The 14,610-nt window shown below is 28.6% G+C and overlaps 1 protein-coding gene across 1 annotated transcript in view; it reads right to left on the bottom strand.

Moving 5' to 3' along the window:
* LOC130447067 (uncharacterized) overlaps positions 1–14,610 on the bottom strand; it is a 54,892-nt gene that overhangs the window by 8,199 nt on the left and 32,083 nt on the right. Inside the window, exons 8-9 of the mRNA XM_056783694.1 lie at positions 13,602–13,789; positions 12,993–13,134 (exon numbers count right to left, since the gene is read on the bottom strand). Coding sequence (XP_056639672.1) covers positions 12,993–13,134; positions 13,602–13,789 — 330 coding nt within the window. The remainder of the gene's footprint in view (positions 1–12,992; positions 13,135–13,601; positions 13,790–14,610) is intronic.

The raw sequence follows: 14,610 nt of genomic DNA on the forward strand, positions 1-14,610 counted from the left end.
CACATGAAATTCACAGAAATATCTCTTTGTGAAAATGGAAATTCTATGAGAGAGAAACCACAAAAATGAATTTAACAAACAGATCTGTACAGAATAGTACGCCGATGTTTTATATATCAGCAAATCGGGTTTACTCTATGATCTAAACGATCACCGAATTGAGTACGCATGTACGAATGAGACGATCGAAAACTACGTCGAACAGCAAAATCATCGAAAAATAGGTTAGAGACATTAAATACGTTATCTGTATATCAAAAGAACGCGTTTGCTATGTTCCGATTGAAGTATTACGTGGTTTAAGCAAAATGAATTGGATTTTTTAATACTTGGATACACCCATAGAAAAACGAGATGATTTTCTCAATTTAAATTTCCACTTGTAAAAAAAAGGATGTTATTGTATACTCAAACGACTATTTCGAGGGGAAGGACGGTAATTATTATTATTTGAAAAAAGTTAAAAAGCTTCCCAGGAAAAAGTTTAAATTGTTAATAATTACGAAAATGAATATCAAGTCGAAAACTTTTCAGTCGACCCTCGTATATATGTATCACAATTTATATTTTTGTAAATTCTCGTATCTCTCTCGTACACGCCGATGTCTACCCGATTAGCTTGTTGTCTCTATCTATCTATATTTCAAATTAAAATTATAAACTTTTTTTTAGTTTCAAAAGTTAATTTAAGATATTCATAGTATTGTAGATTTTCAATTTTATACAGATTAATGAATATAATAGATTCTAAAGTTGATTAAAATCTGATCGCGGTCGGTGATTACTTTCCTTCGATCAGATCATGTTCGATTTAATGCGATAAGTTTATGATCCTGAGAATAACGAAGCATCGGTTTGACATAATAATTTTCTAACCTCATTTTGAACGTATTTGTTTTGGAAATGAAACGATTTTTATAATTTGTAAATGATATAAAATTTGATTAGAAAATTTGGTGAATAATAAAAATGTGAAACCGGGACAAGACTTGGAAGCGTGTGAAGAATTAATAACGGGTTAGTTTTCAATAATATGATTAAGAAATCTATTAATGGCAGAAAGGTGCTGTATGGTTATTTGAAATGATAATTAGAAATCTAAATTATAATATTGAACTACTTTTGACAATTTTGAATATTCGTATTTCCATCAACGAAATTTTACTGCAAATATTTATTGAATTGAATTTGAAGCTTGTAAAAAAAGCAAAACATTAAAGTTTCAACCAAAAGAAATATTTTTGTAAAGTTGTGTGCTATTTGGTATTTTTTAACAAATAATCGAAATTTTTGTAAACTATTCAAGCACGTGTTAGTTTTTCAAGAAAAATTTAAAATTAAAAGGAAATAAACAGAAATAAAATTTCCTAAATATGATATTGTAATGAGGAACAGAATATTGTACAGGATGTCCCACCCATCGAAGCTGCTTTTGTCTTATATAGCTCGCAATTTAGTCCCTCTTCATTATAAGTTTTGTTGTTAAAAGTTCACAAGCTGCATTGCAGTCTTTAGTGTTCAGCCTTCAGTTCCATACAACAGCACAGACCAAATGTAACATTCAATCATTCTCCTGTTGAGACCATCGTTACAAAACTAGATCCTAAGAGCACATTAGGGCTGCGAAGGAACTTGTTTAAGTGAAGGTTTTCCCTTCCATCTCTAGAAAACCCAACTAGAAGGTTTTCTAAGATCCCAAGAGCAATAGGGCTGTGAAGGAACTTGTTTGAATGGAGATACTTTTATATAGGTCCTGCGTGAGGGGATGTCCTGTGGGAAAATGACGAACTGTCTCCAGTCGACTTGTCACAACGATTACCGTTCCCCAAATCAATTATTTGTGACAAATCTGGGAACCGGACCACAGAAATGAAACATACGGCTTTGTGGAACACAGTTTGGCGCGGGTATTTGGTTCCCGAGGCTTTTGTGCTGATTCCTTGGCAAATACAAGGCGAGTCATAAATTTTTTGATAAGTATATTTGAAGTTTGGAGGTGGAGAGAATCTGGTAGAGCTCCAAATCTTTCAGATTCAGCTCCTGTTGTAATTTTCGAACTATTTAACGGTATTTTCATTGAAAGTTTGGAATTTTTCTTTTTATTTGACATGATCGTTATCGAATTGTATGATTTTTGTACATATTTACTTGGAGAAAGTGTGTATTTTTTGTAATATTGACGAATATCTTGAGAAAATTGTGAAAAATTAGTAGAGAAGATTCTTGTAGTGAAATTAGGGATTTAAGGAAACGATAGGACAATAAAAGCTGCAACAAACAAAACTCAATCAACTCAATCGCTCAATGCGTGAACATTGCGGGTCTAAATCAAGGTATCTCGATATTGGTATAGCTGCAATAAAAAAATAAATAAAATGATCCCGTGTTGCGAAGAACCTAAAAATATTGGAAGTATCATCCTCCGGGAGTCGTCTGAAGCCTAAGCTAAAATATTTTGTTTTGCTTAACTTAAATGTTTTACATAAAATTAAAATTAATTTTTTAACCTAAATTTGTGTAATGGTAAACTTGTCAAAACGGTTTTTGGGTTTAGGTAGGAACGTGTGAACTGTGGATACGTTTCAAAATTTATTTTCCGAAGGCTATTTCGAAAAATTACGACCAGTTAAATAAAATTTCAGTGTACCTATATTAATTTTCGAAACTTTTGGCAAATAGTGACATTGACAAGTGGCGTTTACAGTCTAGTGACATTGACAAGTGACATTTTCGATCTAATGACATTTCGGAATAAACCGTATCAAATAGGACGTAAATTTGGTGTTATATAACATTAGTTTAGCGTTTTCAATACCGCGGAATCCGATTATCGACATTTTAGATACAGGAAATTAGTAATTTTTACCAATAAATCGGTTTATTGACTTTTGTTTCATTTTTTTTTCAATTTATGCATTACACGAAACAACTGAATTAACAACCGACAACTGGAACTTCGATAAATGGATTCTACGATTACGAAAACGCTAAACTAACGTTATATACCGGGGAGATAATTAGATAAGACAAATTTTATTGAAAAAAAAAGTATTTTTGAATTCGTTACGGCAAACAATTTATTTAACTGATCTAAAAAGTTGATTCACCTGAAATGGCAACCGTATCAAACAATAAACATGCCGAAAACAACAAGAAAAAAAAAAAAGATTTTATTTATAATTTTTTTGAATATGTAAAATTGTTATGAAAAATTTTAGTTGTTTATTACTTCACCGGTTAGATCAAGAAAAAAGTTATCGAAACATTCAACGCAACGATTTGGGAATCTGAATTTTCTCGAAAAATAAATATCAACGTTTTTCTTGACTGGCGCTGGAAAAATTTTTCTATTCACAATCACGGAATTTTTCCAGCAAAGGAGAATCTACTTTTTTTTCTGTCAAAATAATAATTCAACCTCAGTAGAAAATAAAGTTTGAAATTAAGCTCGAAATTTGTTTTCGGTGATTCTTTTTTCGAGTGTATATGCGTATAAATGGAAAAGCAGTAAATTCTTTAAGAAATCAATATTCTTGACTGAACGCCGAAATGAATGAAAATGAAATGATTATGAAATGATTTTTTCTTTTTCACTATAAATAGAAACCTTGAGTTTTCTTAAAGAAACGCAACTTTTTCCAATGAAAAAGGGAGTTTTGTTGTATGAAAATATCACAGACAAGAAAAACGTGAAAAAAAATTTGATTATAAAAACCGATAAAACTTATTTTTAACCCTTCAAACACGTGTTTTCACGAAAATAATATCTTTTGAAAATATCGGCTTGAAGTTATGAACCATTGTAGTCAACTAAGGATAAGATAAATAATGAACCAAATGATTAAAAAAACCATAGAAGTCGAAGTAATAATATAAAAAATAATGAACCAAACGACAAAAAAATAATCGTAGTGGACTAAAGTAAAATAAAAAATGAACCAAACGACAAAAAAACATCGAATCGGACTAAATTATGAACCAAATAACTAAAAAACCATCGAGGTCAACTAAAAATAAATATTGAACCAAATGATTAAAAAAACCACCGAAGTCAACTAAAGATAAAATAAGTAATGAACCAAACGACAAAAAAATCATCGCAGTGGACTGAAGTAAAATAAAAAATGAACCAAATGACTAAAAAACATCGAATCGAACGAAATTATGAACCAAATAACTAAAAAACCATCGAAATCAACTAAAGATAAGATAAATATTGTACCAAATGGCTAAAAAAACATCGATGTCGAAGTAATAATAATAAAAATAGTGAACCAACCGACTAAAAAATCATCGAAATAGACTGAAGTAAAATAAATAATGAACCAAATGACTAAAAAACATCGAAGTTGACGTAATAATGAAAATTATTAACCAAACGACAAAAAAACATCTCATCGGACTAAATTATGAACCAAATAACTAAAAAATCATAAAAGTCAACTAAAGATAAAATAAATAATGAACCAAACGACAAAAAAATCATCGCAGTGGACTAAAGTAAAATAAAAAATGAACCAAATGACTAAAAAACATCGAAGTTGACGTAATAATGAAAATAATGAACCAAACGACAAAAAAACATCGAATCGGACTAAATTATGAACCAAATAACTAAAGAACCATCGCAGTGGACTAAAGTAAAATAAAAAATGAACCAAATGACAAAAAAATCATCGCAGTGGACTAAAGTAAAATAAAAAATGAACCAAATGACTAAAAAACATCGAAGTTGACGTAATAATGAAAATAATGAACCAAACGACAAAAAAACATCGAATCGGACTAAATTATGAACCAAATAACTAAAAAACCATAAAAGTCAACTAAAGATAGAATGGGTAATGAACCAAACGACAAAAAAATCATCGCAGTGGACTAAAGTAAAATAAAAAATGAACCAAATGACTAAAAAAACATTGAAGTTAACGTAATAATGAAAATAATGAACCAAACGACAAAAAAAACATCGAATCGGACTAAATTATGAACCAAATAACTAAAAAACCATAAAAGTCAACTAAAGATAGAATGGATAATGAACCAAACGACAAAAAAATCATCGCAGTGGACTAAAGTAAAATAAAAAATGAATCAAATGACTAAAAAACATTGAAGTTAACGTAATAATGAAAATAATGAACCAAACGACAAAAAAAACATCGAATCGGACTAAATTATGAACCAAATAACTAAAAAACCATAAAAGTCAACTAAAGATAGAATGGATAATGAACCAAACGACAAAAAAATCATCGCAGTGGACTAAAGTAAAATAAAAAATGAACCAAATGACTAAAAAAACATTGAAGTTAACGTAATAATGAAAATAATGAACCAAACGACAAAAAAAACATCGAATCGGACTAAATTATGAACCAAATAACTAAAAAACCATAAAAGTCAACTAAAGATAGAATGGATAATGAACCAAACGACAAAAAAATCATCGCAGTGGACTAAAGTAAAATAAAAAATGAACCAAATGACTAAAAAACATTGAAGTTAACGTAATAATGAAAATAATGAACCAAACGACAAAAAAACATCGAATCGAACGAAATTATGAACCAAATAACTAAAAAACCATCGAAATCAACTAAAGATAAGATAAATATTGTACCAAATGGCTAAAAAAACATCGATGTCGAAGTAATAATAATAAAAATAGTGAACCAACCGACTAAAAAATCATCGAAATAGCCTGAAGTAAAATAAATAATGAACCAAATGACTAAAAAACATCGAAGTTGACGTAATAATGAAAATTATTAACCAAACGACAAAAAAACATCTCATCGGACTAAATTATGAACCAAATAACTAAAAAATCATAAAAGTCAACTAAAGATAAAATAAATAATGAACCAAACGACAAAAAAATCATCGCAGTGGGCTAAAGTAAAATAAAAAATGAACCAAATGACTAAAAAACATCGAAGTTGACGTAATAATGAAAATAATGAACCAAACGACAAAAAAAACATCGAATCGGACTAAATTATGAACCAAATAACTAAAGAACCATCAAAGTCAACTAGTGATAAAATAAATAATGAACCAAACGACAAAAAAATCATCGCAGTGGACTAAAGTAAAATAAAAAATGAACCAAATGACTAAAAAACATTGAAGTTAACGTAATAATGAAAATAATGAACCAAACGACAAAAAAAACATCGAATCGGACTAAATTATGAACCAAATAACTAAAAAACCATAAAAGTCAACTGAAGATAGAATGGATAATGAACCAAACGACAAAAAAATCATCGCAGTGGACTAAAGTAAAATAAAAAATGAACCAAATGACTAAAAAACATCGAAGTTAACGTAATAATGAAAATAATGAACCAAACGACAAAAAACATCGAATCGGACTAAATTATGAACGAAATAACTAAAAAACCATAAAAGTCAACTAAAGATAAAATAAATAATGAACCAAACGACAAAAAAATCATCGCAGTGGACTAAAGTAAAATAGTAAATGAACCAAATGACTAAAAAACATCGAAGTTGACGTAACAATGAAAATAATGAACCAAATGACAAAAAAAAACATCGAATCGAACGAAATTATGAACCAAATAACTAAAAAACCATCAAAGTCAACTAAAGATAAGATAAATAATGAACTAGGCGACAAAAAAAAACATCGTAGCGGACGATAGGTAAGATAAATAAAGAAACAAAAAAAAAACATTCGAAAATAATAGAAATAATGAACCAAACGATTTAAAAAAAAATCGATTTGTGCAAATATACGATATATAACTATAATGTTATCAAAGTATTTACATATAAATGAATTTAATTGAATTTTCTGGTCTGTGATAATATTTTACGACAAATATTTACATGTAAATTATCCAACATCCTACTTATGCACTGTTGCCAAATGTGGCACAATTATTGGAAAATTTAAATATAAATATTATATGAATGTATGTGTGTGTATGTATGAGAGAGAGTGTTTGAAGTAAAAAAAAATGTGTGTGTGTATGTGTAATAGAAAAAAATGATGTATGTATGTATGTATATATATATATATATCTTGTGTTTTTTTATAGTACCCGTTAGAACCTGTAATAGACGCGTTCATCTGACAACGGCGTGTCGCTTAGGCCCCGCAGGCTGATAGAAGTCTGCTCGCTGCACCCCTACGTATACAGAGCCTGTATGCTGTACGAGACAAAGTGGAAAAAAGCAAAAAAATCGGTATTGAGAAACAAAATATTTTGTCTTACAATTAATAAATGTTAGATAATTCTTAAAATCTACTAATCATGCAAATTTTTTTGACTTCTTCTCTTTTATCGGTTGTTTTCTTTCTTGTTTTGCAAGTGTCTTTTTAAAAGGAGATTCGCAATGATCGAAAAACTTTTCTATGTCGCATTAATGAAGAAACGACAGGACCGGACTCGCTGGTTTCGTTCGGGAATTAAATTACGACCAATACTAAAGAAAAATTAGTATTCGGGAAGAAATTGGGGTAGAAATGATAGTTGGTCATCAAAATTGCTTGAAAATTGGTTTTTATAGGGTCATTTTACTGAAAAATTAGTTTTTCTGCGTTTAAATTAATAAAAATTGGATATTAAATTTTTTTAAAGTTCGGTTTTATTAAAAATTGGCTTTTTCGAGTTCTATTATGTCAAATATAAATGTAATTTGATCAAAAAATGTTTTTTTTTTAAATTCAGTTGTGTCAAAGAAAATCATAATTCAATACTCCCAAAAATTGTTTTTTTTTTTTATTTTTATATATCGAAAACATCGGATTTCAAGTATAATTTTGAGTTTAATTCCGTCAAAAATTGACTTTTCTGATATTAATTGGTTTTCAATTTGTCCAAAAAAACATTTTCAGAATTACCAACTGCCAAATAATGGATTTTTTTTATTTCGATACTACCAAAAATTGGCTTTTCTGTTTTTCATTTAGTCAAAAAATGGTATTCAAAGTTTTATTTAGCCACAAAATCGGAGGAAAATTTTTTCAAAATGTGTTTTTTTCGAATTATATACTGAAAAAGTTGACCGACAAAAAATTGGTATTCCAAATTTTATTAAACTGAAAAAAATTATTGTTCCCGATCCAATTCTGTCAAAAAAGAAGTTCATAATTTTATACTGCCAAAAAACAGTTTAAATTATCCAAAATCAAGTTCTATTCGATTAAAAACAGACTTTTCTATTGGAATATTATCAAAAATAGGCGTTTCCGATTCTCTTTGAACAAAAAACTGTATTCCAACCAAGTCTTATTCAATCAAAAAATGGTTTCTCAATTTTAATTATGTCAAAAAAGCTTCACGGAATTTCATATTACCAAAAATTGGCTCTTTTAATATATATTTTGTCAAAGAAGGGTTTTGCAAATTTAATTGATCCAATATTAAGTTTCATTTGCTAAGAACCGGCCAAAAAACGATCAAGATTTTGTTAAATAGGCTAATCCATGTGGTATTTAGCCAAAATATGGTATTCCAAGTTCTATTTTGCCCAAAAAATTGGTATTCCAAGTTTTATTTAACCAAAATTTAGTATTCCTGGTTTTATTTTGCCCAAAAAATTGGTATTCCAAGATTTATTTAACCAAAATGTGGTATTCCAAGTTTTATTTAACCAAAATTTAGTATTCCAAGTTTTATTAAACCAAAATTTGGTATTCCAAGTTTTATTAAACCAAAATTTGGTATTCCAAGTTTTATTTAACCAAAATTTGGTATTCCAAGTTTTATTAAACCAAAAAATAGTGTATCGAGTGAAATTTGGTAGAAAAATGGAAGTTCCGACTTCAATTGTGTAAAAATTAACTTTTGTCAATTCGGTACTGCCAAAAGTTGGCCAACAAATGTTTTCAAAGTTTGATTTTGTTCAAAAATTTCATTTCTGAGTTCAGTATGACATAGTTAAGCATACTTTTTGCAAAGTTTTACTTTTTCGAGTTAAATTAACACGGAAATTAGATTTTTCCAATCCTAATTCGGTCAAAAGTACACACTTTAACATTAAATTTTATGAAAAATTATAACTGTCGAGTTCAACTGGTTCTAACAAATTTTTTTAATCGATTTTAGTTTAAAAAAAATGGTATTCTAGAACAATCTGGTCAAAAAATGGAATTTCTAAATGTAATATGGGCAAAATTTGTATTTTTTCAATTTAATTTCACTGCATGAAATCTTATATCCTAACAAAGGAAACTTTTCTTTTAAAAAGACACTTGAGTATTAAATTATCACATTGCAAGTCAATTTTTTTCGAAAATATTTGTTCGCACTCCTTCTCCAACTGCGTTTTATCAAATTTAGAAATTTGCGATGACCTATTTACTTCTACATGTTGTTTATAACCAAATTTTTGTGACCAGAGCATTTCATTTACGCATATCATTAACCAAAGTCATTTGGTGTTCGATCGGACGAGGTATTGAAGCCAAAAGATGATATTGAAATTATACTTAACGAAGAAAATTACAAAACACTTCACCAAAATGTAAAAATTTTGACTGAAATAACGATAATAGGGACTTGGGAAGTGAATCATTTATGCACAAAGAATGTATAGATAACTGTAAGTAACCAAACGACGAAAAGTGTACTATAAGCTGTGCATTTTGAACATTTGGTTCATTAGTGTTATAGCGCGACAAATTTCAAGTTGTTTTACCGTCATTAAAGACAGTAAGGGTCAAAAAACTTTTAATAACTAAATAGAAGTCGAAATATTTATAAAAAAAGTGGAAATTTTAGCTAAAATAACGACATTAGAGACTTGGGAAGTGAATCATTTATGCCCACAGAATGTATAGATAACTGTAAGTAACCAAATGACGAAAAGTGTACTATACTCTGTACATTTTGAACATTTGGGTCATTAGTGTTATAGTGCGACAAATTTCAATTTGTTTTAACAGTAAGGGCCAAAAAAATTTGCAGTACAATAAGGAAAGGATGACTTTGGCAAAAAGAATCTACACTGACAAAAATTATTATCACATACAACACATAAAGTTAAATAATTACATTTCAACGATATTTTTTTTAAAAATACATTTCACAGTTATATAAGTACATTTCACATTGTATGCATAAGAGAGAGAGAGAAAAAAAATAGGAGAATTGAGAGAGAGAGAAAAAAAAACAATGTGAACTTTTTTTTCGATGTTATGTAGGTTTCATCCTAGATAAAAAGACAAAAAAAGGCAATATATCAAATATTTGACTGCTCCAAAGTCACTGCAAAAATTTTTTCGACGGGCTACGTTATCATTTAAAAAAAAATTTGTAACAAAAAATAGAAACGGATGATTAGAAAAAAAAATAATAATAAAGAAAAATATATATTAAAAAAACAACGTCGGATAATGTAGCCCAAAATCTGTAAAAACGTCGGGGCAAACGTAACACTACTACTTTCAACTTTCGCAAGCTTTTTACGGCATGCGTTCCACATTTCCACAATCAAAAACTGACCAACTCGAACATTCACACTTTAGCCTACATTTGCCACCTTATTGTAACGGCAGAGTTCAGTTCAAGGTGAAAAACTTCAAAAAAAAAATATCTATATTCAATTTTATATTCGTATCAATGTTAGATGAATAATGTTTAAATTTGTAATGTTAATAACAAACTACTTTGTTATTGTAGCGCACATTTCAATTTTGTAACGGTCTATGACCTAAAATTAAAACACGTGGAAAAAGTATTTTGCCCATGTGTATATTATTCTAAATACGAATGAAGTAAGTAACCAAATGACGAAAAGTGTTTTATGTGATATATAAATGTTAGTGTCCAAATGACAAAAAGTGCTTACGTGAATTATTTTCATTATAATTAAAATAAGTAACCAAACGACAATAAAGTGTTTTATTTGTTATATCAATATTAGTGTCCAAATGACAAAAAGTGTATATGCAAATTATTTTCAAAGTAATTAAAGTATGAGAAACAAAATGACAAAAAGCGTTTTATTTGTTATATAAATGTTAGTGTCCAAATGGCATATTATTTTCAATATAATTAAAGTAAGTAACCAAATGGCAAAAAGAGTATATGCAAATTATTTTCAAAGTAATTAAAGTATAAGAAACTAAAATACAAAATGTGTATGGGCATTTTCAAAATAATTAAGATTTAAGAAACCAAATGACAAGAAGCGTTTTATATGTCAAATCGAAATTAGTGTCCAAATGGCAAAAAGTGTTTACGTAAATTATTTTCGATATAATTAAAATAAGTAACCAAATGACAAAAAGTGTTTTATATAAATGTCAGTGTCCAAATGGCAAAAAGTGTTTACGTAAATTATTTTCGATATAATTAAAATAAGTAACCAAATAACAAAAAGTGTAAGTAACCAAATAACAAAAAGTGTTTACGTAAATTATTTTCGATATAATTAAAATAAGTAACCAAATGACAAAAAGTGTTTTATATAAATGTTAGTGTCCAAATGGCAAAAAGTGTTTACGTAAATTATTTTCGATATAATTAAAATAAGTAACCAAATGACAAAAAGTGTTTTATATAAATGTTAGTGTCCAAATGGCAAAAAGTGTTTACGTAAATTATTTTCGATATAATTAAAATAAGTAACCAAATAACAAAAAGTGTTTTATATAAATGTTAGTGTCCAAATGGCAAAAAGTGTTTACGTAAATTATTTTCGATATAATTAAAATAAGTAACCAAATAACAAAAAGTGTTTTATATAAATGTTAGTGTCCAAATGGCAAAAAGTGTTTACGTAAATTATTTTCGATATAATTAAAATAAGTAACCAAATAACAAAAAGTGTTTACGTAAATTATTTTCGATATAATTAAAATAAGTAACCAAATAACAAAAAGTGTTTACGTAAATTATTTTCGATATAATTAAAATAAGTAACCAAATAACAAAAAGTGTTTTATATAAATGTTAGTGTCCAAATGGCAAAAAGTGTTTACGTAAATTATTTTCGATATAATTAAAATAAGTAACCAAATGACAAAAAGTGTTTTATATAAATGTTAGTGTCCAAATGGCAAAAAGTGTTTACGTAAATTATTTTCGATATAATTAAAATAAGTAACCAAATGACAAAAAGTGTTTTATATAAATGTTAGTGTCCAAATGGCAAAAAGTGTTTACGTAAATTATTTTCGATATAATTAAAATAAGTAACCAAATGACAAAAAGTGTTTTAAATTAAAATTGATCTTGTGTCTTAGGCTAATTTAAACATTTGGTTCATTAGTGTTTCGGATTTGTCTAAATGTGTGCGGAATCAAATGTAAATTTTCAACATTTGGTTCATTAGTTTTACGCAATTGTACATATATGTGATTTTTTATTTTTCTCGTTTTCATATAATTTAATATTTTTTTTTTCAAATAAATATCGCTTGATAAATTTTTTAATAATATACACAAATTAGTTACAAAAAAAATACATTTCGTCGTATGATAATTTTTCACCTTCATACTTTGAAAAAAGCATTATTTTTTTTTTTTGAAAAAAAGTCATGATTTTGTAGTTTTTTTTCGAAAAAATATTTTTTTTTATAATAATGCTGTTTTCAACCTCTCGTTCATATTTTTCATGCTTCGCATGCTAAAAATATCGGAATTAAATTGATATCAATATTTCCAGACAATTTTTATCTACAGGGTGATATATTTTCGTTGGCACAAATTTTAATAGAAAATCCAGAAAATTGTAAAGAAAAATTTTCGATCAAGATTTACGAGGGGGGTTCAAAAATTTATATTGAATATTTATACATTCGAAAATGAAAAAAAAAAAAATTTTAAAACGTATAAAAAATATCAAAAAAATAATTTTTAATAAAGAAAATCATTTTTTTTTTATTTCTGGAATAATAAAAATTTATTTTTATCCATTATTTTTTAATAGGGTGAAACATATTGTATCAATTTAAGCAAATTCTCGTTCAAAAATGTCCCAAATAAAAAATAATCAAATTATGCTTACCACTCGGTACCCCGTTAACGGGTGTGTATACAAACTGATGGGATTCCGAAGTTTTACCGCTAGACATGACGCATAACCTTACCGAAACTGGTTCGGCTATGTCCGGTCTTCGATAAGGCGGCACTACACACACAAAGTGCGTCTAAAACAACGAAAAATTCGTTTTAATTTTCGTTAACACCCGTATATTTATTATTTTTTAACTTTTCAATAGTTGAAAATTGAAATTCCATCATCTCCGGTTGTTTTGCCGCATTAAAACCGCCTCGTATGAACAAACCTTACATTTCAAACGATATATTGATATATTTAACGCATTGTTTTCGTTAACACCCGTATATTTATTATTTTTTAACTTTTCAATAGCGAAAAATTGAAATTCCATCATCTCCGGTTGTTTTTGCCGCATTAAAATCGCCTCGTGTGTAAATGTCTTCAATTTTATACGATATATAGATCGATTAAATTAAATTACTTTCGTCAACACCCGTATATTTATCATTTTAATAGCTTAAAATAGAAATTTTCTTATCTCCGTCTATTTTACCGCAACGTTACCGCATCGTGTGTACAGACCTTTAACTATAATCGATATAAATTTTTTTTTACCTGTTGTAAATATTCCTTGTCTGGAACGACGGTTTGCTCCCATCGGACTTGATTTTCTTCGTATTGTTGGAAAAATACCCTCGTGTCCTTGAGGAAATTTTTGCCCAATACGAATAGTTCCAAACCACCGCTGGCTGGACAGGACGTTAAAGATTTTTTACAAATCTCGGGAATACCGGGAGGTTGAGCTGTAAATAATATTTATATATGTATAGACGCCTTCTATGTTTACAATTTCGAATGACAGATGGGTAACTGAGTCACAGAAAACTGTGAAAAAGTTTATTGGAAACTGTGGAAAGAATATCGATTGACAAATTGCTGGAAAAATCATGAGAAACTGCGAAAAAACAAACACAGGAAACTGTGAAAATTGTCAATGGAAACCTTGAAAAGAATTGGGATTGAACAAGTCACTGGAAACTGTGGAAAAAAGTCACAAAAAACTGTGTTAATGATCACAGAAAACTGCGAAAGGATTTAGATCGACAGATCGCTGATTAAGTCACAGAAAACTGTGAAAAAAGTTACAGGAAACTGTGTTAATGATCACAGAAAACTGTGAAAAGGATAGGGATTGAACGAGTCACTGGAAACTGTGGAAAAAAGCCACAAAAAACTGTGTTAATGATCACAGAAAACTGTGAAAGGATTTAGATCGACAGATCGATGAATAAGTCACAGAAAACTGCGAAAAAAGTTACAGGAAACTGTGTTAATGATCACAGAAAACTGTGAAAAGGATAGGGATTGAACGAGCCACTGGAAACTGTGGAAAAAAGCCACAAAAAACTGTGTTAATGATCACAGAAAACTGTGAAAGGATTTAGATCGACAGATCGCTGATTAAGTCACAGAAAACTGTGAAAAAAGTTACAGGAAACAGTGTTAATGATCACAGAAAACTGTGAAAGGAATAGGGATTGAACAAGTCACTGGAAACTGTGGAAAAAAGCCACAAAAAACTGTGTTAATGATCACAGAAAACTGTGAAAGGATTTAGATCGAC

Source organism: Diorhabda sublineata, chromosome 7 (assembly GCF_026230105.1).
Source record: "Diorhabda sublineata isolate icDioSubl1.1 chromosome 7, icDioSubl1.1, whole genome shotgun sequence".
Classification (NCBI taxonomy): Eukaryota; Metazoa; Arthropoda; class Insecta; order Coleoptera; family Chrysomelidae; genus Diorhabda; species Diorhabda sublineata.